The 27,008-nt window shown below is 33.6% G+C and overlaps 1 protein-coding gene across 5 annotated transcripts in view; it reads left to right on the forward strand.

The window, feature by feature from the left end:
- PTPN12 (protein tyrosine phosphatase non-receptor type 12) overlaps positions 1-27,008 on the forward strand; it is an 88,087-nt gene that overhangs the window by 46,717 nt on the left and 14,362 nt on the right. For 4 of the 5 annotated variants that reach the window (XM_027573655.2, XM_027573653.2, XM_027573654.1 and 1 more), the window contains 10 exons: positions 1,246-1,322; positions 2,948-3,043; positions 3,891-3,929; positions 6,005-6,076; positions 10,400-10,459; positions 11,682-11,824; positions 14,915-14,981; positions 17,617-17,694; positions 17,819-17,917; positions 25,471-25,559. In XM_027573655.2, the coding sequence (XP_027429456.1) occupies positions 1,246-1,322; positions 2,948-3,043; positions 3,891-3,929; positions 6,005-6,076; positions 10,400-10,459; positions 11,682-11,824; positions 14,915-14,981; positions 17,617-17,694; positions 17,819-17,917; positions 25,471-25,559 (820 nt within the window). The remainder of the gene's footprint in view (positions 1-1,245; positions 1,323-2,947; positions 3,044-3,890; positions 3,930-6,004; positions 6,077-10,399; positions 10,460-11,681; positions 11,825-14,914; positions 14,982-17,616; positions 17,695-17,818; positions 17,918-25,470; positions 25,560-27,008) is intronic. The other variant, XM_027573656.2, reaches the window with a different exon arrangement.

Consider the following 27,008-nt stretch of genomic DNA (forward strand, 5'->3'; position numbering starts at 1 on the left):
TTTACTTTTTAGAATGTCACCTGTTAAAAAGTATAATACCCAGTCACTCTTACAAATAGCATTTGTACCGTGTAAGTTAGTATACACCTTTTAGAAGGCAGGTAGCATTTCTTCTTTTAGGAACTTATGTTATACCACTGCTAGCAGTGAAAGCAGATACATGTACGGCAGTGTTCAGTGTGGTAGTGTTTTTAATAGGAAAAAAATGGTCCATCAGTACTGTAGCTGGTTAAATAAATGATGAAACATCCATATAATGGATTTTATGTAACATGTGAATAAAATAGACCTGTATTATTTTAGCTCTGGGAAGAATTCTAGGATATAGGATTAACTGAAAAGTGAGATAACAATATGAGATGATTGCATTTGCAGTTTTCGAGGTATGTAGGTATATGCATAAAAATTACTTCTGGAAGGAAAAAAGAACCTTAGTGTAGTGTCTTTGTTGGGAAAGAGAGACCTGGACTTCAAGGACAGGGGAAGATTATTTTTCATTTTATACCTTTCTTTAAGGGGCACCTGGGTGGCTCAGTTGGTTAAGTGTCTGACTCGATCTCAGCTTAGGTCTTGGTCTTGGAGTCATGAGTTCAAGCCTGCACTGGGCTCCATACTTGCATGGAGCCTGCTTAAGAAAAAAAAAAAGCCTTTCTTTAAAATCTGATTTTTAAAAATCGTATACATATTACCTATATTTGACAGAATAAAATTGCAATTTTATAAAACTAATGAAATTTATATTTTTGAACTTTTTTGTAAAGATTGTTTTTTTACCTTAATTTGGCCATTACCTAATAATAAATATTATTGCTAAGTGCAGTATTTAGCACTTTTTATGCATCATACTTCATGTGTCATAATTTACTTAATTTTTATAATTTCTTGTGAAATATGAAAGCTGCATTTCCTAATAAGAGGTTTGGCAAATGAGCTTGTACATTAGTGGTTAGTGTCCGCTACCTCATGTTTGTAAAAAAACTGCAGAGGCTTCCCCCTGGGCTCTTGTCTAGCAAATCTGGGATGATGCCCAGGAATTTGTTTTTTAAAAGAGTTCCTGAGATTATTCTGATTACAGCTTTAAAACACAGCTTTACATCATCAGATTTTTGTTTTTATAGACTTATTTTCTATAAATATGATGTTAGAAATTATTTTTTAAAGAAAATATTTTTGAGGTATATGGCTTATTAGAACACATGTCTACCAGCAGGACATAATTTATGAAATCCTTTTTTTTTCTTACAGTTGATCATAGCCGAGTTAAGTTGACTTTAAAGACTCCTTCTCAAGATTCAGACTATATCAATGCAAATTTTATTAAGGTATGTATTAACTTCAAATGATGTTTCTCTGCCCTACTTAATGTCTTCCTACATACTAGTTTTATTAAAAATTTTTAAATTGCCTAAATATACCAATAGCAAAAACAAAACAAAAAACAAAAAGAAAATCATAGCCCTGACACACTCTTTGTGTGGTGTCCTTCTAACCTTATTCATAAAGATAAAGAGTTTTGCTTAGTATCATCATAGTTGAGATTGCTTTCTATTTTTTCTTTTTTTACATTGAAGGCTTATAAACAGTATACTAATTGTTAAATCATCTCCATTGTCCCTTTGGGTTTGTATACACAAATGTATATACATGGTTATTCCTTGTTGTTGAACTCTATAGGTTGTTTCCAATTTTCTTGATGGTAGTATTGCAGTGAACATTGTTATTCTTTTGAATAATTTCTTGGGATAAATTATCAGGGCTGGAATTACTGGGTAATACTGATTTAAAATTATAGAATATAAGTTTAGATTAAAACCTTTCGAAAATTTTCACTGTGTTTCGAGTGGCAACCCAAGTGAATACAAGATTAAGTATAGCCTTTATGTAGATAACCATTTTTGGATACTCTTACATCGAAAGCAGTCAAGTTCTTGCATAGTAGTTATCAATAGACAGATTCAAACTGCTACTTGATTAAATAAAAGACTACTTTGTTCCATTAGTTGTTCTGTTTTTGAATGACAGTATAATTTCTGTTCTTTTATATATGGTATTTATAGATTTTTTAAAAAATACTTTGTTGACAAAAATATTAAGGTGGTATGAGTTACATGGTAAAATTAATATTACCCATGTCAACATTAAACAGTCATGGTTTCAAATAAAAACTTTTTTCCCCAAAAGAATTTTATTAAAATTATGGCAAAACCCGAAACTAAGAAGTTAAACAAAAACTAATATGTAGGTGGTTTCCTGTTTCAGATGTTGTCAGTGTTGATATTCTTTTATAAGGACATTTGTTAAAAGTACTAGTTTTGCGGGGCACCCAGCTGGCTCAGTTGGTGGAGCATGCAACTCTTGATCTCAGGGTTGTAAGTTTGAGCCCCACATTGGGTTAAAGATTACTTAAATATAAAATCTTTAAAAACCAAAAAAAACTCCAGTTTTTAATTCTACTTAGTAACATTGATTTATTGTGTGATTCAATTATGTGCTAGTTTAATATTTTAGTCTGTTGTCTTATTTGGTATATTCCCAGGTTTCTTATTAGATATGTATATAGTAGGCACCCAATAAATCTTTTAAGTTGAATAAATAATTGAAGGTAACTGTGGAAGAATGTAGCTAAGAAAGAACTATCAGGTAGTTTTACTATTGTTTTTAGAATCAAAACATGCTTTCTATGTTTCTTTCTAGTTAGCTTTGTTGACTAGGTATTGGGGCTTTTTTTTTAAAGCCAGGTAAATAGTAATTTGTAAATTAGCATAAGGCAGTTTATTTATCAATTCTGTGTGCCATGTCTAATAAATACACAAAAATAGGTTATTGTTTGGAAATACTTCAGGTGAAAAGAGGAGTATTGCTAATAAAATTTGAAACCATAAAATTTAGGTAAGGAAATATTTTTAGTAATTGTAATAAATATGAAATTTCCTTTTAACCATTTTAGGGTGTTTATGGGCCAAAAGCATATGTGGCAACCCAAGGACCTTTAGCAAATACAGTAATAGATTTTTGGAGGATGATATGGGAGTACAATGTTGTAGTAAGTAATTTACTTTTCATAATCTATTTTGAGAAGTATTACATGTAATGACATAGGATGTTTTGCTGAATAAGGAATGAGAAGACTTTTTAGCCGTAATGATATGTTAATTATAACATGTTTACTGAAAAGACCGAAACTGAAGTCTAGGATGTCTCATTCGAGTCTCACAAATTAGTGGAAATATTTTAAGAAGAGTGTGTGATAATACTTTAAATCTTTTCCTCAGTTAACTAAGAAGATACCTACCAAGTAAGATGGATTGACAGATGGATAGAGGGATAGCTATATGATAGAGGAGTGAAGTGTTAATGTTAGAATATAGATGGTAGCTATACAGTGTTTACTGTAAGATTATTTCAGCTTTGCTATATGTTTGACATATAGCAAACATTATAAAATGTTGGGAAGAAGAAGCAAATCCAATAACCTTTTTGTTTAAAGACAGTATTAAATGCATTCAACCTTCAGATAATTTTATTAAATATATTTAAAATATTTTGGGTAAATGGTAAATATCCTAAAAGTGATATTTTAATGTAATTTCAAAAGTCAGAGGCCAATCTATAAGGATCATAAAATTTAATTCAAATTAAATACATTATGTTAATTGAAGCCAATTTAATTTGTTGCTATATAGTTATCCTTTGATTGTAAGGTGTGTAAGGTGTGATTTTTATCATTTCTTTAACTCCTACTTTTAATATTAAAATTGCTTTTTTTGACAGGCCAGGTATAATTTTACTCAGAGTAAAAAGTAATTCTTGAATTCATATTTTATTTAAAAGGTAAAATTGTGTTTAGCTGATATAGTCTTCATCTCATCCCATCTCCCATTTCTTTTTAGATCATTGTGATGGCCTGTCGAGAATTTGAGATGGGAAGGGTATGTATACCTATTAACACTTAAAGTAATTATGGAGGATCCTTTTTATCACTTCATTTTTAGGGATATATGGTTCCTGGTTCTTTATTATATTCTGAGCCTAAGTAGGTAAGGTAGATACTTCTTTTTTGTGTTCTGTTACTGGTTTTATTTGATAAAAGGAACATCATAATCCCTAAAAAGCACATAAACTTTTTTTTTACATTTCATAAGTATGTTTTATGATACACTTAAAATAATAGATACTGTATTATTACTTAGCCTTTCGAAGTTCAGTGGTGTTGAAGGTAGAACACTATTTATGGACTGTAGTAGAGAGGAATAAATTGAACAAATGAAAATTCAGTAAAGTAATTTTGATTAATTATATCAGTTTATAGCTGGAATATTGTGATTTTTCTGTCTGAGAATACCACTACAATTTTTTGTTTGTTCATAACTATCTTCAAAAGCAAAGAGAACGAAATTCCTTAATCTGAAATTTTTAACATTGGTATTTTTATACTCTGTGCAAGTAAAATTAGTTTTAAAACCATGTGATCTCCTGCAGCATCAAGACCAACTAAGTCTTTTTTTTTTCTTTTTAAGACCAACTAAGTCTTTAACGTTGGTGGTGCTAATACGTTTACAGAAAATAGGTTATTAAATAAAACTTAAGTGTGGTCTTCTATAAATGTGACACATCAGACTTAGAAACAAATTATGTGGTGATTTGAATTTTCCTTATACTAACGTGGTACATTAGTTAAAGTAAAATTTTTATAAATCTGTTTCACCCATCTCCTCACCTACCCTCCCCTCTGGCAAAAAAGTAGTAAAAAACTTCTTGTTAAATTTTTTTCGGTAAAGGATATATTGCATAAAGCAAGATAGTGTATCTTTTAGTTATGTGAGACATTGTACTACATAAATCATTGGGAAACCAATGTATTGGTGTATTTTAACTAATAATTTTTGTCATTCCTCCCTATTAAATCCTTTACCAGTAGTGGAAGTATTAAGTAATATTGGATAGAAAATTAATAGCCTAAGATTAGAAAATACACAAACCAATAAATTAAGTAATTAGGTTATCTGTTTAAGAATTGACAGGATATACTTCAATACCAGTATTATTGTTTGTATTAGAAAATTTAAATTTCACTCTCCTACTGTTTAAGTTACTGTTAAGGTTTAGGATTTATTCCTCCTTTCATTCTGTTAATGTTTGCCACTTGTATTTCAGTAATAATACTTGATGGAAAAAGGTCATACTGAGTACAGAATTTTTGAAGCTAAAGATTTTGTGATTCATAGTGTTTTGTTAGTAGTAAATTGTCAGTGAGTTAGGACCTATGAATTTATTTGATAAGCTTGACTGATTTTGACCTAATGGAAAGAACATAGATAATGAAATCAAATAAACCTACACTTTACTAGCATTTTGACTATGGTGCAGGGAACTATACCCTCTGAGCTTTAGTTTCCTTATCTATGAAATGAATGTGATGATTATAGATTATACATGTATGATGTTTAGCACATAGTTTTTGGTGTCAATTGTTTATTAGTTTATACCTGGAATATAAATACCAATATATTCCTTACTTAGTTACAACCTGGAAAATTCTTCTTATAGCAAGTAGAGTGTTCTTTCTACTATCCCACAGATTTTATACCTGGGAATTCAGCTAGATATTATAGAGATTGTCATTTTACAAACATTAAAACTTGCCTGGCAACCCTTTATACTAAACAGACTTCCTTGTGCCAGGCACTTTGTTTTTTTAAAGCAGTGTTTCTTTTCTAGAGGAGGATCTTTGGAATCGACTCTGTTGACCAAGCAGATAGCAATGAACTGCTTAGACACTTATATTAATAAAGTTCCTTTGAGTAATCTTGGAGAACAAATAGTAGCTTACCTTTAAGAACAGTTGGATAAGTGTAAGTTCTTCTAACACTTTGCCTACTGATGTCAGTTTTTCTGTCTTCTGGGAAGAGCAACAAGCTGAGTACAAGGGCACAGAATATTTGTAAAAGTTCAGGAAAAACTACCATATGGATTACTTACTGACTTTTTTTTTTTTGGACAACAGAAAAAATGTGAACGCTATTGGCCTTTGTATGGAGAAGAACCTATAACATTTGCACCATTTAAAATTTCTTGTGTAAGTACTTAGTTATATATATATATACATATATATATATTATTCAGAAAATTGGGATGCTAGACTGATGAATAATTTATAATATGGTATGAACCCAGTTTTATATAAGCCAAGCATTCAATATTTCCATGTATACTTAATTATAATAAATATATTATTAATAATAATGTTTGTTTTTTGGGGCCCCTGAGTGGCTCAGTCAGTTGGGTGGCCGACTCTTGATTTTGGCCCAGGTCATGATCTCAGGATCCTGGGATTAAGCCCCACGTCAAGCTCAGTGCTTGGCAGGGAGTCTGCTTGAGGATTCTCTATCTCCCTCTCCTTTTGCCCCTCCCCTTGCTCTCTCTCTCTCTCTCTCTCTCTCAAATAAATCTTCAAAAAAATAATGTTTGGGTGATCCATTTGGAAATTGGTATTAAAGTTGGGGTGCCTGGCTGGCTCAGTCAGTGGAGGATATGACTCTTAATCTCAAGGTAATTGGCATAAAGTAGTAGTTTCAAACTGAAATGGGAAAAGATCCTTGTTGGCTGAAGTATAGTGTATCTTGTTAATCTTTCATTATGTTTGTTATGCTATCCAGAAGTTTTGTAATTATATACAAAGATCGTTTTGAGAACTGCTTGATCCTATATGGCATATAATTTATTATGAAACTTAAAATATATACCTATTTAATAAGCTCTAGAAATGAGTTAAATTCAAGTTCTAAAACTAACGCAGCCAAATCTGAGAAAATGAATTAAAAAACAAAAACAGTGAAGGAAAAGTCAAAAAGAGAAATAAAACATAAGTGAGCTTTAGAATAGAACCAACAATTTGCTTTTGTTACACCCAATGGCATCTTTTTTTTTTTTTTTTTTTTTTTTAGTTTTTATTTATTTATTTGACAGAGACACAGCAAGAGAAGGAACACAAGCAGGGGGAGTGGGAGAGGGAGAAGCAGGCTTCCTGCTGAGCAGTGAGCCCGATGCAGGGCTTGAGCCCAGGACCCTGGGATCATGATCTGAGCCCAAGGCAGATGCTTAATAACTGAGCCACCCAGGTGCCCCCATTGGCATCTTTCTTAATCACCTGAAAGAAATATGTTGTCTTATTTACTCAAACTCAAGATTATGACTGAACATAGATGAAAATTAAGTAACTTCCCTTTATTAGTTAAGGTTTTCCAGAGAAACAGAACCAGTAAGATACGCATATATAAAGAGAAAAAGATTATAGGGAATTGGCTCATAGGATCATGGAGGCTGGCAAGTCCAAAGTCTGCAGGGTGGTCAACCAAGCTGGAGACCCAGGGAAATTGACAGTTTAGTTCCAGTCTGAAGACCAGCAACCTGGAAACTAGGAGAGCTTATTAGGGTAGCAGTTCTAGTCTAAAGGCAGGCATGCTAGAGACCCAGAAGGGCTGATACTCACTTCCAGTTTAAAGACAGTCTGCTGTAGAACCAGAAAGAGCCAGTGTTCCTAATGAAAGTAGTATATTGGAGAATTCTCTCATTTGGGCAAGACTGGTCTTTTTGTTCTAACTGATTGGAAGAGGGCCACTCCCACTATAGAGGCAATCTGCTCTACTCAAAATTCCACTGATTTAAATGTTAATCTTACCCAAAAACACATTCACAGGAACATGAAGAATAATGTTTGACTAAACATCTGGGAACTCCCATGGCCCAGGCAAATTGACACATGAAATTAACCATCACATTCTCCATCGCACAATGACTTGTTTCTAACCTTGTTTTCTGTGGTTAAGTAAAATATAATTTCTGTGATTTCATTTGTCGCTGGTGAGTTAAAGAAGTCCATAATTTTATGACTTACTTAATGGCTTTTAAATTCCTCTGATGCATACACAAAGTTTATTGCTTTCTAAGTTGATGTAGAAAAGGACTCAAGGTGTTTACACAGTCTCCTTTATAAATGCAATGTGATTTTTGTAATGTTAACTATATCTCATAGTTGAATTGCCTGGATTTAATAAGCAGCCAATATTCCAAAGTCCTGGTTAGAATTAACTGTTCGTGGGTTAAATATAAATTTTTAAAATCCTACTGTGTTTCATGTTATTTGGAATGGATTAAAAACCAGTACATACCACTTTGTGTATTTCTATGAGGGAACACCTCCCTCCTCAGCAATCCATAAAGTATTCTACAATATTAAGTCACTGGACAGTTCAGGAAACCTATTTTCTGTGCAGTATAGTTGTGCTGAACATTTGTAAGTTTAAATATAATAAGATATCTGTACTAAATGTTACAATTCAAGTGAAAACAAATAGTGCTTAACTTCAACAACTAAATGAGTTGAAATTTTTGAAGAGTTGGGGTTCAAGATTAGTAAACATTTAAAATAATGGAAGAAAGAAAGAAATAGATTATCATTTGGAAAAACATGATTTCACTTTTTGGGTGATTTTTAAAATTGAACTAAAAGATAATTTTAAAAGTCCCTGTAAGAGATTTGATTTGATTAGCAGTAGCTGGTTTGACTTGTCAATATTGGGATTGATCCATGCTAAAGAAGCAAAATTCTTTCAAGATTTCAATAGGAAAGTAATTTGTATGTCTTGTGGTTATTTCTGACAACTCAGGATTTCTTATCACTGATGTAAACAGAAATCAAGTTTATAGGGGCACCTGGATGGCTCAGTCGGTTAAATGTCTGACTGTTCATTTCGGCTCGGGTCATGATCTCAGGGTTGTGGGATCAAGCCCTGAGTTCGGCTCCACACTCAGTGGGGAGTCTGTTTGGAATTCTCTCTCTCCTCTCCCCCTGCTTGCACATTCCCTCTTTCTTTCTCTCTCGCAAATAAATAAATCTTTAAAAAAATTAAGTTTATAATTAGAAAGCAAGTTGGTGAAAATAGCCATAGTAAGTGACTTGACTACTTGGCATTCGGTTTTTGAGACTGAGAAAAGACAGTATCAGAAGCTCTCTTGGTTTGGGGATGAGAAAGAGGGTAAAGTATTGTTGGGAAAGGGAGGACTACCCAGGAGGAACTTAGTCATATGTTGCTGCATGTAACCACTTAGACCAGGTCTTGGCACACTATGCCCAGGTCAGTCTAACCCGCTGCCTGTTTTGTAAATATTTACTAGAATACAACCATGCCCATTAATTTACATATTTGCCTATCACAACAGCAAAGTTGAGTAGACAAAGACTTTATGGCCCACAATGCCAAAATATTTACTATCTAGCCTTTCTTAGTAAGGAAGAGTTAAGTCTAGGGGCTTCTGGCTGGCTCAGTCAATGGAGCATGTGACTTTTGATCTCAGGGTTGTAAGTTCAGGTCCCACATTGGGTGTAGAGATTACTTAAAAATAATAAAATCAAATTAAAAAAATTAAGTCTTGGACCAGTGTTTTCATCCATACTCCTTTTTTTTTCTTGAAAATAACATAAACTTTCCCATTAATGTTATTTGAAAAGTTCAAAATGACTGCTGTGATTTAAAAAATTAAAGCAAGAATAACATTGAATATTCTTTTTTATTAAAAAACAGCATATCCTGTTGTTCTTGACAGTCACCGCCCTAGATTATCTGTGGTTACAAAAGCAGAAAGAATAGTTTCCTAAGGGACAAACTGATATAGTAGCTTCATTCTAATACTTTGACAAATGATACTGAGAGACTTGTAAAGTAACAGTTATGTTGTCATCAATCAAAATAGTAATTTGGAATTTTATGAGTGCATCTTCTTCCTTCCCAAGTCTACATCCAGTTAACTGAGAGGTGAGTGTTAGATAGGGAAAATCAGGCTTTAGGAAAGATAAAATAGTTGAAGATGGTAGTGGGTACTGAACAATGTACATTTTGTATTATTTTTGTTATATAATTATGGGGATGGTTGTAACTTTGCAAATATTTTATTGGATGATAGACTCCTGGTTAAGTAATTGGTTAACAGACACTTCTCTGAGTTTTTGTTTTTGTTTTTTAAGTGTAAGTAAAACTTAGATAAACAACTTGGTGACTTTTAGAATGTTTTTTTATTTGTTTTGGAGAGAGAGTGTGCGGTGGGAGGGGTGGATAGAGGGAGAGAATCTTAAGCAGGCTCCACACCCAGCACAGAGCCTGTTGTGGGTCTTGATCTCACGACTTGAGATCATGACCTGAGCCAAAATCAAGTCTGACGCTTAACTGACTGAGCCACCCAGGTGCCCTAGAATGGTCGTTTTTGTAATTACCAGGTATACCTGGAATTTTAATGGTTAATTTTATATTGTGGACTTTAAATACAAGGTTATTGTTTGTTTTGGTGTGTTTATGTTTTTGTTTCGATGTTCTTACTGACTCACAAGTGTTTTCCTTTATTTTAGGAAGCTGAACAAGCAAGAACAGACTACTTCATTAGGACACTCTTACTTGAATTTCAAAATGTAAGTATTTTCCATTTAGAGACAGTTTCTGAGGATAGTTTTTAAAGAGAGGATATATAAATTATATGCCATTTTATCTTACATAGTTAAGGAAGTTTGTTAATGATTTCCCTTATTAAAATAATAAAGAAGAAAATCAGAGTGTAACTCTGGTTATTTAGTATTTTCAGCCTTAAGCTTATAAAATAAGATAAAGTAATATAAATTTTAACTTAAAACAATTTTCCTAAGTTAAATTTACTATATTTGGAATATTTGGTTCTTTGCTGCAAATGTTTTTCCTATATTACAGTAAGCAGATTATAGCATTGTTTACAAAATTATTACCCAGTTTTGCTAGCTTACAACTTTATCGAAACAAACCACCGTCAAAGCTAAGTCTTCATTTAGATATATATTATTTTTACTTGAGGACTTTGACTTTAGTGTTTCAGATCTATATAAAATGATAATTTTCTAGGAAGAAATCAAAGAAAATCTGATGGACATTAGAGAATGCCATTTATTGGTTTCTTCCTCGATCTCTGTATTTTTGTTATTTTAATTTTTTAAACCATTATGAACAATTAAGCATGTCCATAAAGTGCATCATTCTTCCTCAACTATTACATTTGTAAATATACTTATACCTCCTACCTTCCTGTTTACAAGTAGACATGGTTCCAGCACTCCATACTTTGAGAACCACTGATCTAAAATAAGGAAATGGATTGGGGTTGGACAAGTTTTGTTTCTGATTTTCTTTTTCAGTTTAAACATTCTATTAGTCTTCTAATTACTAATGGATTTGAACACAGTGCTTATGATATATTGCTCATCCACTTACTGTGGATTAATTAAAGAATATGCATAGTGTAAGGGTTAAAAGTACATGCTCTGCAGGTGTGTGGGTTCAGATCCACATTTGTCACTTGCTGTGAAACATTAGGCAAGTTATTTACTCTTTCTGTCTTAATTTACTTACCTATAAAACGTGGATAGTATTAACAGTACCTTTCTCATAACATCACATGGAGAATAAATAAATTGTTTTATGTGAAGACCTTATATCAATACTTGGTATATGAGAGTCAATAAATGTAGTTATTTATTTTTATAAGGCATTGTTAAATACCACATAAATATCTTACAAATGACAGTAAAGTGAGATGTGCAGCTTTTATGTTTGCTTTAAAATTTGTAGTGTCTTTTTATAACTGTTGAATTACTGTTATTCTTGAAGGAATCTCGTAGGCTATATCAGTTTCATTATGTGAACTGGCCAGACCATGATGTTCCCACATCATTTGATTCTATTCTGGACATGATAAGCTTAATGAGGAAATACCAAGAACATGAAGATGTGCCTATTTGTATTCATTGCAGGTACAAAAGAATTTTCCAAATATTTAAATACTTTGGAATATACGTGGCATTATAATACGGGTGACGTTTGGTATTTTGAAACCTAATTTTTGGAATTTCCAAGAGAGGTCATTATATTGGTTTCCAAATAGTAAAAGCTATCTGAATCCTGAGGAAATTTTTCTTCTCTTAATTTTTAATTTACGTTGGATTCTTCTAAAAGACTTAGAAACAAAGTACTTATTTCATAAAACTGCTATCAGTTTCTCTAAGTGACTTGTATCTACATTCACATTTGTTATAAAGAGTAAATGAAATTTCTCAGACTCAAAAATTTACTGGTTAAATAGTTCAGAGATTTTTTTTTAGTGGAGACAGAACACCAAAGATAGTTTTTCTTATCCAGTAGGTCTGATTGTAATGCTTATTAGTGAGTTGAAAAGGCTGCTTTTTATTTATGGGCCAGAAAGGTGACTTGCTGATGGACATGTGGGAATCAGTTAACAACTTGGTTAATTAAAAAATATTTTCTATAGTTAATTCAGTGGTTAGTGGACCATTTAATTAACTAGTTGACTGTTTAAGAAGAAAAAATCTAATTATAGTAATTGCTTTGACTTGACTTCTTCAGAAGTTAGTCACAATCATTTTTTGTTCTATCAGTGTTGCCCAATGTATATAGTTCATAAATCCAATTTCATAGGAAGGTTTTCCTTTAAAAAATTAAATAAACCATTTAATGTTTTTAAACAGCCAAAATAGTATTTTAACTGTAGTGACATACATAAAAGGAAGGAAATCACTTGCAATTCCATGAGAGGTGCTCATTGTTAAAACTGGAGTATATGTCCTTCAGTGTGTGTGTATATTTTTAAAGAATGTTTCCCCACGTAATATAATTGTGTACATTTTTCTAAATCATATAACTATTCTTTCTACAATGAATTATGACTACCCTGTACTTTATATTTTACTTCCATTCCTTGGCATTTACTACCCCTCCCCCATCCTTTTTCATCTATTTTCATTTTTTTAAACATTTATTTATTTATTTTAAAAGATTTTATTTATTTGTCAGAGAGAGAGAGAGAGCAAGAGCACACAAGCAGGGGGAGCTGCAGGCAGAGGGAGAAGCAGGCTCCCCCACTGGGCAAATCACTGGGCATGATCTGATTTGGCTCAGATCATGACCTGAGCCAAAGGCAAATGCTTAACCAGCTGAGCCACCCAGGCGTCCCCTTTTTCATGTATTTTAAACAATAGTTTAAATGTCCAGTGGCTGTCTTTGTAAGTGAAATCTTTGAGCACATCTGTAATTACTTCATTAGGATAGATATAAGCAAATGGGATTCCTCAGTGAAAGAACATGAACTTTTTCGTGCTTTTAACACATATTTTAAATTTTGTTATCCATAAAGCTAGTGCTGATTATAATTAGTCAGTTTATGGGGTGCCCGTTTTCCCGTACTCTCCCAAATACTGTTATCTTCTTGTTTGTTTGATTTAATGCCTGAATGACAGGCCACCTTTTTTTTTTTTCTTGGTAGTTTGTATTCTTTTGTGACTTGCTTGTTTGTATACTTTGCCAATTATTTCATAGCAGGCATTCATCTCTTAATAATTATGTTATAAATTCTTCATATATCTTTATATATTGAGGTTAACTTTTAATCATGTTGTAGCATAGTTTTTTAAATGGCTTTTATTCTGCCTGTCTTTTGCCACACATAAATTTTAAGTTGTTATGTAGTCAGAGTTGTGAATCTCCATTTATGATTTCTGTCCATTGAGATGCTTAGAAAGTCCTTTTGTAACAGAAGTACATAAACTACCTTTTTAGCACTTTTATAGGTTTTTTGGTAAACATATTTCTAATCCATCTGGAATTTTTTTTTATGATTAAGGTATAAGGTAAGAATCCAGCTTTTGCTCTTGTTAGGCTTACTTTCACTGTATCATTTATTGAATGGTCTAATCTTTCTCCTTTCATGGGAGAATTCACCATTATGTAATACTTACATATACTTGGATGTGTTTTTAAATTTTTTTCATCAGTCTGGTTGTGTATGACTTTGTAAGGTCACACTTTTAACCATCAAATTTAAATATATGTCATTTAGCCCCTAGTAACTAATGCAGTATTCTAGAACTGTTTTGATGTGAGGAATTGATAAATATATCAACAGTTAAAAGTTAATATTACTAAGCTTTTTAATTATTTTTAATGATTAAATAAATTAAAAATTAAAAAATCATTTTTAATCAAGCTTTAATCATACTAAGTTGCTTTAGATGTATTTTATCAGGAAATCTTAGATGACATGTTTGACAAACTACTGATCTTTCTAAAGGTTTTGAAATATGTATTAAAATGCTACCCAACTTTTTTTCTACCTAAAAATTATTCTGGTATCAGTAGATACCAGTATATTAAAGATTAAAGATATCAGTAATATCTTTAATTACTCAGAGTGATCTCAGTCCTGAGGTGCATGTCTCCTATCTCCCTCTAGTTGAGAATCAGTTGCCCTAACATACTTTTGTCATGTTTTAAAATGAAAAAACCCTGCAGAATTTTACTTTACATTCTCCAGGTTCTATTATTTCTTTAGGAGATGAGAGTGCATCACTTGTCTTTGTTCTTCCGGTGAAATCACTGCTAGTGTTCAAACCAATTTCTAGGGCTTGTGGTACTCCTCATCTTTTCTATACCTTTTGCAGATTGAAATGTATTGTTTCCTCCTCTACTCTAAGGCACCAGAGCCATATTGGACATAAATTACATTTTTCTCTGCAAGTTATTATGTTGGCAAGACAAGATTTTCTGAGGTAGAATTAGACTTACAAAGTAAAAGCTGCTAGGTATTTTGTGAATCACTTAGGTATTCTCTGAATCTTGGAAGTTCCCTAAATTAAACAAAAACAAGATAAATACTAATGTTAAAGATGTTTGCCATGCATACACTTTATGATTTGTTTACTAAGATAGTGGAATATTGTCAGATTTCTTAAATGATTTTTTTTGCTTCTGAAAATTGTGTTCCTCCACATGTATTTTATAGTTCTTTTATGAAAAAAATCATATTGTTCTTTCAAATTTTATATTTATAGTGCAGGCTGTGGAAGAACAGGTGCCATTTGTGCCATAGATTATACGTGGAATTTACTAAAAGCTGGGGTAAGAATAATTTTTATATAGCATTATATCCAATTGATCTATTATTATTTTCCAACTTAATGGTAAATTGCAGTAAATTATAGCATGTGTTTCGTTATACATGTTACTTATTTAGAAATAGCTTTAGTATGTAAGGAAAAAGGTAGTGGAACTGGAAAAGGTATAAATGACGTTTATTACCTTGAGATAATGCATAAGGCAGCAAGGTAAACATGTTACCACCCCTATGTTCTGTGTGAATTGATACCCGCATTTAGAATATAAAATCTGGGTTGACTTTTCCAAATACAGAATCTTCATTGCCTTTTATATTTATTCTAGGTATAAGTGTAATCAATTCAATAAATATTTATGCCTAAATGGAAATATTATTTTATAGTGGTTAAGGATGTTGAGTCTGGAGCCAAACTACCCAGATTAAAATTCAGTCATTTACTGTCTGTGGGATTTTGATCAAATTACTTAATTTCATTGTACCTCGATTTTTTCAACTGAAAATGGGGATCATAATATTAATAACTCATAAAAAATAAATTAACCTTTGTAAAGTTCCTTAGAACTATGTGTGTCCTATATCAAGTGCTCAGTTCAGTGTTAGTTTTCATTAAAACTGGTGTTACGTTGTTACTACCACTACAATTTCAAAGATGTTGTGTTCAATACTATGGAGGATGTAGAAGGAAATAAAACACAGTCCTTGTTACAGATTTGAAAAACGTTGTTTCATTGTGTGTAGATTTGCTTCTCTTGCTGGTTCTATAGTATTCATTTTCCATGCATTAGGAAGAAGTTTTTAATTCTTTATAGCTTTTTTAAAAATTATTTTTTTTAAACACTATGCCCAACATGGGGCTTGAAATCACAACCCCGAGATCAAGAGTCACATAACTCTACTCACTGAGCCAACCGGGTTCCCCTCTTTATAGCTTTAAGGTGTATTTCTGTGTCTTTATCTTGTATCAAATAGGATTAATAAAATACTTAGTTTCTCTTTTTTCCTTCTTTCCTCCCTCTGTTCTTTCTCTTTTTTCCCCCTGCCTTAACATTTTTCAATTTTGCTAGGGAGTATTTAAATTTTAAATTTTCTTCACAAAAGCCCTTTGGGGTTAAATTTTATTTTTGTATTCCTCAAAAATGTAATCCTCCTGATACTCAAATGTTAATTTTTAAGTGAACAAAATTTAACTAGGATTCTAACCCATTTTAACATAAAAGTCAAAGATTAGGGGCGCCTGGGTGGCTCAGTTGGTTAAGTGACTGCCTTCGGCTCGGGTCATGATCCTAGAGTCCCCGGATCGAGTCCCGCATCGGGCTCCCTGCTCGGCGGGGAGTCTGCCTCTCCCTCTGACCCTCATCCCTCTCGTGCTCTCTATCTCTCATTCTCTCTCTCTCTCAAATAAATAAATAAAATCTTTAAAAAAAAAAGTCAAAGATTAAAACTGGGATGGAAAGAGGCATTTAAATAAATGCCGATAAGCAGAATAAACATCTGGTCATTCCACAAGTTGTGTATTTTGAACATAGTCCTCATTTGATTGTGTTTGGCTTAACATATATAATCTTATGTTTTAGCTTAGGACTTGATGTAAAAACCTTTTTTTTTTTTTTAAGATTTTATTTATTCATGAAAGAGAGAGAGAGCATGAGCAGGGGGGAGGGTCAAAGGGAGAGGGAGAAGCAGACTCTGCTGAGCAGGGAGCCTGATACAGGACTCGATCCCAGGACCCTGGGATCATGACCTGAGCCAAAGGCAGACACTTAACCAACTGAGCCACCCCGGCACCCTGTGAACATCTTTTGATGTGTATAAAGACTCTCAAACAGTAAACCTGGGAATCTTTTTTAACCCTTCTTCTTTATCACTCCAAAATATTCTTGTTGATCACCAAGTTCTAATAGTTCTGCCTCAGAAGTGTGCCTCAAATCTGCTTGTATCTTTCTTTTTTTAGATTCCTTCAGTAAACTTCTGCCAGTTTTCTCCCTTTCAGACTCTGATCTTCCCTGCTGCAAAGCAGACTGAGTATCAGATCTGCTCATGTCAGTGTTACCTATTGTAGTAGTTCTAATTCCAGATGTACCAAAGAATTGTCAGGGATGTTTCACAGTCTCCACAGAGACATAGCTGAGGGATCTGTATTTTTACCAACTTTCTTAGTTGGTTCTTATGTAGCCAGCCCAGGAAACAGTGGCCTGTGGAATAAGTTCAAACTCTTATTAGGTTTACAGTCTGATTCCAGGTAGCCTTGTCTTCTTTCCTCCTTAAATACCTCTCCTTCTTTCAGTTTTAGGCTGTATCAAGCTTTTGAATTCCCCCACAAGATCATACATTTAATCTGCTGTGTTTATGTATATTTCCTTCACTTTTTACTCCACACACTAATCAGAGTTAGTCACAGCATCTTTATTACCACTGCACTGCAATTAGGCCTTGGCTGGATATTTGTTTACTTATCTCACTAGCTTGACTGCTGAGGGTCCAGATTAACTTTGTATCTTCAATGCCAACAACAATGTCTGATGGATGGTAGGTAGTGCTCAGTAAATGTTTTCAGTCATCCAGCATGTATATAAGGTCTGTTTGAGAAGTTACAGGTCCACATGAAAAAGAGTTGATTTGTTAAATTCTTTGTTTTAGAAAATACCAGAGGAATTTAATGTATTTAATTTAATACAAGAAATGAGAACACAAAGGCATTCTGCAGTGCAAACTAAGGTATAGTTTTTTGTTTCACTTTATAGACTGTATTTTTAAAAATATCTTCTTGGTTTGTTTGTTTGTTTGTTTGTTTTTTTTCCAAATGTCTCTTCCCTTGTTCATCATGTCATCTCCCTAATAGGAGCAGTATGAGCTTGTTCATAGAGCTATCGCCCAACTGTTTGAAAAACAGCTACAGCTATATGAAATTCATGGAGCCCAGAAACTTGCTGATGGAGTGGTAGGTGTTCTTGGCCTATTAATTTTAGAAAACGTTCCTTTCCTTTCCTTTCTTTTTTTTCTTTTTAGATTTTTTTTTTTTTTAAGTAATCTCTACACCCAACGTGGGGCTCAAACTTAACCCCAAGATCAAGAGTCCCATGCTCTACTGACTGAGCCAGCTGGGTGCCCCAAAAACTTTTTTTACCAAGATGTAATATTTAGCTTTTTAATGGTTATCTGTGTTTAACTAACATGAGAATATCCATGACAGTTGTTATTTTTATTTAACCTTGATTTTGTTAACTCCTTTCCTTCTTCCTGTTTGAATCTCTCTATTATCATGGACATTTAATGACTCCAGTACAAGTTAAATAATATTCAATATAGAATATAGGTAGGAAAACAGATCTTATGTCAAAAATCTTCACTGTTTCAAATATAAATTACTTTTAAAAAAAATTAACTGCATTGTTCTCTCTTTTCTTCTACCCCCCACCTAAGTAATTTTAAGTTGATTCTACATGAATTAAATTGTGTTCTTGGTCATGATGATATAAAGTTTTGTAATTAATTCTGTACAGGCTTTTTAATTAAGTAGAATTATAGTGCTACAATGAAGTCCCTTTTTGGCATGTGTTTCGTTCAATGTCATTTTAGCCTTAACAGATCTTATTGGATGTTCAAACTTTTGACCTGACAGAAATACTTTATTCTTATAGTGTTCTCATGTCTGCCTCTGTTTTCTAACTAGTTCTTTTATTTGCTGTCTTTCTGTAATCATCTTGTCCTTGAAGGTATTGCGCTGTTTTTTGATAAAATTTCTTTACGTTTTTATCCCTGAACCTAAGATAGCCATCACAGATAAGTCAACTTAGCCTCAATAACTGAAGTAAAATGAGGAAATGAGTTGCAATTTATAACCTTTGTTTTCGTTTTCTTCTTCACATTGTTTTTGGCATTTTCCTAGACTATTTGTTTGAAATTTCTTGGGTTTTATAAATGAGAAACGTGTTACCAAATGCTGATCACAGTGTCTTAAAATAATCTAATATTGATCCATGAGTTTTAGGAGCTATGTATTTCCTTTATTAGCCAAGTGATAATTGTAGATTTTTAAGAATATATGTGACCTCATTTTTATTTCTTGTATTAACATAGGAATCGTTGTGCAACTAGGCACATGTTGCCATCTCTTTTTCCCTTTATTTTTTTAAAAGATTTTATTTATTTGAGAGAGAACGAGAGAGAGAGCATGAGGGGGGGGAGGGTCAGAGGGAGAAGCAGACTCCCCGCTGAGCAGGGAGCCCGATGCGGGACTCGATCCCTGGACTCCAGGATCATGACCTGAGCCAAAGGCAAGTTGCTCAACCAACTGAGCCACCCAGGCGCCCCTCTTTTTCCCTTTAGTTTAATTAAAACCTGTTACAATCTGTGCTGAATGTAGCCAGATATTATATAATATAGAATAGAATGCTTTGTATATCATTGTGTATAATGTTATTTAAATTGAGAATCAGTAAATGCTTCAGAAAGCTAAATAGGCTGTGCTTTTTTTCTTTAAATTTTAGTGGAAGAACATTTGTTGTTTTTATAAATGTAAGATTAATTTGAAAGTTAAAGTTTCTATACTTCAGAAATGTAGATATTTTAGACTACCATTTCCTTAGTATATACAAGTGAAAAATATTCTAACCATTACATTTTTCAAATGTATAGGAAATTCTTATTTCATTTTTTATTGAGATATAATTGACATATAACATTGGTTTCAGGTATACAGCACAGTTGTTATTTGTATATATTGTGAAATGATCATCACAGTAAGTCTAGTTAACATCCATTACCACACATAGTACAAATTTTCTTATGATGAGAACTTTTAAGATTTACTCTAATGAACTTTGAAATATGCAGTACAGTATTATTAAGTATAGTCACCATGCTGCACATTATATCCCATAATTTTTCAATTTTATACCTGGAAGCTTGCATCCTTTGACCCCCCTTTACCCATTCCACCCACCTCCTACCCCCCACTTCTGGCAAGCACCAGTCTGTTCTTTGTATCTGAGTTCAGTTTTTTGTTTGTTTGTTCTTAGATTCCACATATAAGTGAGATCATATGGTATTTGTCTTTCTTTCTTTGACTTCTTTCACTTAGTATAGTGCCCTCAAGGTCCATCCATGTTGTTGCAAATGCCAAGAATTCCTTCTTTTTTATGGCTGAATGATACTCCATTGTGTGTATATGTCCCGTTTTCTTTATCCATTCTTCGACAAATGGACCTTTGGGTTGCTTTCATGTCTTGGCTCTTTTGTAAATAAGGCTGCAGTGAACATGGTAGGGTGCATATATCTTTTTGAGTTTGTGTTTTCACTTCCTTTGGATAAATACCCAGAAATGGGATTACTGGATCATATGGTAGTAGTTTTTTTTGTTTTGTTTTTGTTTTTTAAATTTTTGAGGAACCCCCACATTGACTGCACCAATTTACATTCCCACAAATAGTGCATGAGGGTTTCCTTATCTCCACATCCTAACACTTATTATTTCTTATCTCTTTGGATGCTAGCCATTCTAACAGATAATCAGGTCTCATTGTGGTTCTGATTTGCATTTCCCTAATGATTAGTGATGTTGAACATATTTTCATATATTCCTGTTGACCATCTATATGTCTTCTTTGAAGAAATGTCTATTCAGGTCCTCTGCCCATTTTTAATCAGGTTGTTGGGTTTTTTGCTATTCAGTTCTCTTATTTCATAGATTGCCTTTTCATTTTGTTGATAGTTTCCTTTGCTGTGTGGAAATTTTTTAGTTTGATGTAGTCCCATTTGTTTATTTTTGCTTTTGTTGCCTTTGCTTGAAAATAATTTTAATGCAGTATTCAGTGCTGTACCTTTAAAGCTTTTAAGTATATTTAAGAAATCTCCAGAAAATGATATGTGATAAATACTGCATTGCTCTTTCATCTCTGTTTTCTCATTACCTGATTTTTTTTTAGGTTTTATTCCATAAATTAAACTTCCATTTTATTAGTCTGAACTTCACACTAGGATTATGATTTTGTTATAGATTGTTTCTGTCTAATGGGTCAGAGGTTTACAAATAGCTAAAGAATAGAAGAAAGATCATATGTATGTTATGGGATGAGATGAAATATCACCTGATGGCAGATTAGTGGTTATTTCAAACCTACTTTTGTATCTCATTGCCTGGTACATAGGAGACACCCACTAAATGTTTGCTAACTGAACTTATGTTAGATTATATCCTTGCATTTCAAAGCTGACATGGTAATTACTGGATTACCTTTTGGGCAAGATGGATATTTCTATTCTGTAAAAGGAAAAACAGTTTTCCTTTTCCTGAGAAAACTGTATTTGGTAAGAATAAATATTTTGCCAAAGGTTGTATACTGTAGTGTCTGATACTATATAACTATATAACTCAATGGATGAATAGATTTGAAAAGTGGAAGGACAACCGGGTAGAAGAAACAGATAGCTTATTCTAGGTAATTTTTTTATAGTGTCCTCTTTTTTTTTTTAAGATTTTATTTGACACAGAGAGAGATCACAAGTAGGCAGAGAGGCAGGTAGAGAGAGGGGGGAAGCAGGCTCCTCTCTGAGCAGAGAACCCAATGTGGGCTCAATCCCAGGACCCCAGCCGAGATCATGACCTGAGCTGAAGGCAGACGCTGAACTGAGTGAGCCATCCAGGCGCCCCTGATAGTGTCCTCTTAAGAAATTTTGTTTTCTAGGTATTTCTGAATCTAGGCGACTGTTTTTATAGCAGGTTTATATGTACTTGGAGACTATAAATCCCAATCAGAAAAAAATGTGGAATCTAAAAAGTTGGGGAAGAACATCTTAGAGCTGTATGGTTGAGTAAAATAATTTGAAATATATTACTTGCCTTTCTGAACCTGTGCTGTGAGAAACATTTATAAATCTCTTTATTACTTCTCTGACAATTTAAAGGTAAAGTTAAAAAAAAAAAAAAGACAAAAAACTCTTAAACTGTATGTTCCAGAATTATTTTCATAGAAATTTTGGTTGGAATGCTGATCAACAATATAAGACTCTATAATAAATGGTATTTGTCAGCGGTATTTACAACCAAGATGACTTTCCAGAGTAGGAGATGTAAAGAGAAAGTTTTTTCTGGAATCTAGTAGCCTATTGATTTGGGATTTAGAAACACTTCATTCAGTAAGCAAACATCTGTAAGATGTACATGCATGCCTTTTTATCTTCTATATAAAAGACCACTACCAGTTATCAGTACCAGGATTTTCAGTTCTAGGATGATGGAGTAATAGCAACAATATGGTCCTTCTGTTGTTATTGTACATTTTAGATGTGATACTGAATTCTGAGTATTTTTTCCTCAAATGCAATGTCCTTTATTTTTAAAGCACTTTGTTTTAATATTTATATTGTTCTGCAGTTGATAATATATCCTTAAGTATTTGATAATTAGGTTCTGATCTTTTTTTGTGGTCTCTGTGATATGGCTGTTATGTGGTAAATATTAAGAAACAAAATCAGTGAAATGGAAGGTGGTCAAAAGGTAAAGAAATAATTTTAGCAAGCTTTTCTTGAAACAAAAGAATATACTAGAACCTAATTTCAGTGGATTATGTAATTTCTAAAATACTTTCATTCACCTTCAAAAGTTGGTGATTGTTTCAATTGGTAGTAAAAGCCCCTTAATAGAGCTATATACATTAGGACAAATATGGGACAAAAGCTGTAGTTAATAATGTCAAAAGATATGAGTAGAGCAAACATTATTGTAGGCAAAAATAAGGAATCTAAGAACACTGTCCTATTCTGAAGTCCAGTAGCCAGGAGGATTTGTTCATGCTGTGTAGGCAATGGTTCTCTGAGTTGCATTTCTATACTCCCACATTCATTTCTTTCATCAGATGAAATTCAACATGTTCAAAAGTCTTACCTCCCCCCAAAGTTCTTTTTCCTCTTTTGGCCTTTCTCTTAATGGTTCCACCATTCTGTCATTACCCAAAATGAGGAAGCCTTCATGACACCTTCTTTCCTTTGTCATATTTGTTTGAAAATGCCCTTCATTTCTTTTGTTCCCTTCCATAATCTTTTCTTTTCTTTTTCACAGTATCTTACCTATCTCTCTCTTTTTATTTTTAAGATTTTATTTAGGGACGCGTGGGTGGCTCAGTCGGTTAAGCACCTGCCTTCAGCTGAGGCGGTCATGATCTCCAGGTCCTGGGATCAAGTCCCGCATTGGGCTCCCTGCTCAGCGGGGAGCTTGCTTCTCCCTCTGCCTGTTGCTCTTCCTGCTTGTGCTCTTTCTCTGACAAATAAAATCTTTAAAAAAAAAAAAAAAAGATTTTTTTTAGTTATTTGAGAGAGTGTGCGTGAGCAGCGGGGAGGGTCCTGAGGGAGAAGCAGACTCCCCGCTGAGCAGGAAGCCCGATGCGGGGCTCCATCCCGCACCCTGGGGTGCGACCTGAGCAGGAGGCGGACAGCCCACCCACTGAGTCACCCTGGCGCCCCTCTTACCTGTCTCTTAATGTCATTCTAAATGCTGCCTTAATATTCTCAACTTCTTAATATTTTTCAGCTATATTCTTAATATTCTCACCTTTAAATAACATCTCTGGTTTCACTACTTTATGATTTTATGATTACCCCTTTACTTTTTAGTTTGGTAATATTACTAGACTATACTTCTTGGAGTTAAGGACTATGTACTTTACATTTTTGTATCCTCTCCAGTGCTTACTGTTTAGTGCATGTCATAATTATCCACATTGCCTTACCTGCTATTCCAAAATCCAAAATGCTCTGAAAACCTAAAGTGGGGCGGAGGGGAGAGAGAAGAGAAGATGGGGAAATAGAGAGTGAAAGTGTTGGTTTGGTATTACACTCATTTGGCAGCAAAACCTGACTTGACATGACTTGAGGCTATTCATATTGTATTATAAAAAATTGATGTGTTTTACAGGTTAGAAGCAGTTTCATATGGTTCACCCTTAATCTTTATTTAACCTACTTAATGTGAATGTGTACAGATTTTGATAGAAAAATATTAACGGGTGTTATGGGAGTGTGTTTGTAAGCAAATAAATTATTAATACGTCAGAGGTATCTTTATGATGCAGAGTGTCTAAATTCTGGTGATGTCTGAGGATCTAAAAGTGTGGCATCCAAAAGACCTGATTTACCTGAGGCAATACCAATTTATATTTGTCTAGGTGTAATAATAATTAGTGCTCCCACTTTCATTCTCAAAGAGCCCTGATTTGACAATAAATTACATGGCTACCCTATCTTAGCAGATACCCCTGCAACAGATGCCTTTGTTATGGTAGGTGGCTTTTATTAAGAATGAAAGCATCCATTCTCATGATGTTATTGTTGTTCTGAGATACATAGTTAAGATGCATAAAACTCTTCTAAAACATCTGATTATGTGTCAGGAGACAGGGTGCACTAAAAATTGTGGAAAAGTTGAGATCTCTCTTTTCCTTAGTTGAGCATACTTGGTAAAAGAAAAAAAAGGCACTGGCAAGAAAGGCAAAGAAGGTGCTATGATGGACACAGTGGAAATGTCTTTTGATGTAAAAAAAAAAGGCAACTACAGTTTCAGAGTTCTTTAATCATAGTGTATGTAAAGATAGCTTTTTTCTAAAATTAATCTGAGATGTAGTATCCTAAGAGGTACTTCCTTGAGGGTGAAACTAATTCAAGGCAATGTTTTATATAATAATCTCACAACTCTTCTATTCACAATCCTAAACACAACCTAAGATTCTTAAAACTGTATTGACTCTGGAACATCCACATTAATGAATATTACTGGTCCTTGAGACCAGCAAGAACAAGGATATCCCTGAATGCGCGTGCTCTGCCTTTTTACGGTTTATTTGGTTAGAGAGTGATATAAGGGCCATATATGCTTATGGAGCAGAGCACTCCGTGGTGATAAAGGGTAGGGCAAAGAATGATTAAAATGAGATCTGGGACCTGCTTAAAAGTACTAGATAGCAATAGGAACCCCCCAAAAATTGGGAAAAATAAAAGATACAACCCTTATTTTGTTGGCTTTTTTCCCCGTCTCTGTACATGTTACGATTCTACTGGTAGTGATGCCGAAAAAAGCTGTATCTTCTTTGATCTTTATTTTCTTGGAAATCTGTTCCTTTACAGTAGCATTTGAAATGTGTTGAAATGCCATGGTACACAATCGAGTTTTCAGTAACTGAAGATAGGCTGGGTTTGTTTTTGTTTTAAGTTTATTTATTTTTTTAGTAATCTCTTCATCCAGCGTGGGGCTCAAACTCATGACCCTGAGATCAAGAGTCACATGCTCTTTTGACTGAGCCACCCAGCCGCCCCAGACTGTTTTTTGATATTAATCTCTTTGGCCCTTTCAGCTAAAATATAGAGAATATAAAACCCATTTTGTTATTTGGGAAAATTGGAATTATTTTAAAAACTGAAAAGCCTAGAAACAGTTTATGTGAAACATGAGAAAGGAAAATTATTTTTCTTCTAACTTTAATGAAGCCTTTTTTTTTTTCTCAGCAGAATGAAATTAACACTGAAAATATGGTCAGCTCCATAGATCCTGACAAACAAGATTCTCCTCCTCCAAAACCACCAAGGACTCGCAGGTATTGTATGTCACATTTTCTTTGAAAGGATATTTTTATTTTACTCATTGTTAATTAAAACAAATTCTGAATATTTCCAAGTTATTTTTATAACTTTTATCACTCTTTTGTCTCAGGTATAGCATGTGTATGGCAACTGATTTGTTACTGGTACACTAAAAATTTTGTTTCACTTTGGGTAAAATCTCAGTAGTACACTGTACCAGAGCAGTGAACATAACTGTGAATTGACAATAGCTCATATTTTGGTATGTAGTAAAATTAAATTTTTAAATATTCTAAAGATTTCAATTTTTGCATAATGACTAAAAAAGTAATATTGTCAAAAACTGTATGCACATTGAAGAAATTATTTAATCACATTACTAGCAAGGATGACTTTATTTCTCTTAGCACTTTATTACTTTAATACCAATCTCATTTATAATAAAGTCAAGATATATTCTTGTACCCCTTTGTATTTCTTTTTTTTTTTTAAGATTTTATTTATTTGAGAGAGAGAGAATGAGAGAGAGAGAGCACACGAGAGGGGGGAGGGTCAGAGGGAGAAGCAGACTCCCTGCCGAGCAGGGAGCCTGATGCGGGACTCGATCCAGGGACTCCAGGATCATGACCTGAGCCGAAGGCAGTCGCTTAACCAACTGAGCCACCCAGGTGCCCTGTATTTCTTTTTTCTTTTAGGGCAGCTGCTAGGTCAGTTACATGGTAGTATAGAAAGAATTTAGATAGAATCAGAAAGCTTTAGTTTCAAGTCCTTTTCACCCATTTACTACCTTTGAGGTTGTGAATAAGTCACTTATTTGATCCTGGGTTGGTTTTGGTTTTTTTGTTTAAGTATTGTCCTAAGGATGAAATGAAATAAACTATGTGAAAATGCTAAATATGGGACTTGGCACATATTAGATTTTCATTACATGTTAGTTTTCCCATGACAGTGTAGAATTAAAATGGAATTAATTGGATTACTTTTAAAAGGAGGCACAGTAGAACATCTGTAATAATAAACTATTAGAATGGCTTGTACAGGGTCTTGTCTTGAGCAAAGAGCTGCCCAAATGGATTGGCCTTCTCTCAAAGTAGTAGGACTTCTTTTATATAGGATTCACTGATTTTTTTTTTTTTCCCCTTAAAAGTTTGCTAGACGTTGGGGCACCTGGGTGGCTCAATTGGTTAAGTGTCTGACTTCAGCTCAGGCCATGATCCCAGCTCCTGAGATCGAGCCTCGCATCAGGAGCCTGCTTCTCCTTCTCCCTCTGCCTCTCCCCTCTGCTGGTGTGTGTGCACGTGCACGTTCTCTCTCTCTCAAATAAAGAAATAAAATCTTTTTTTTAAAAAAAGTAATCACTAGCATTGATATAACATCTACTATATATGTTTTCTTCCTTTTTTGTATTCTCTATTCATTCTGTAGATAGTGATATGTCAAAACAATGAGTGATGTCATGAATT

Source organism: Zalophus californianus, chromosome 12 (genome assembly GCF_009762305.2).
Source record: "Zalophus californianus isolate mZalCal1 chromosome 12, mZalCal1.pri.v2, whole genome shotgun sequence".
Taxonomy (NCBI): Eukaryota; Metazoa; Chordata; class Mammalia; order Carnivora; family Otariidae; genus Zalophus; species Zalophus californianus.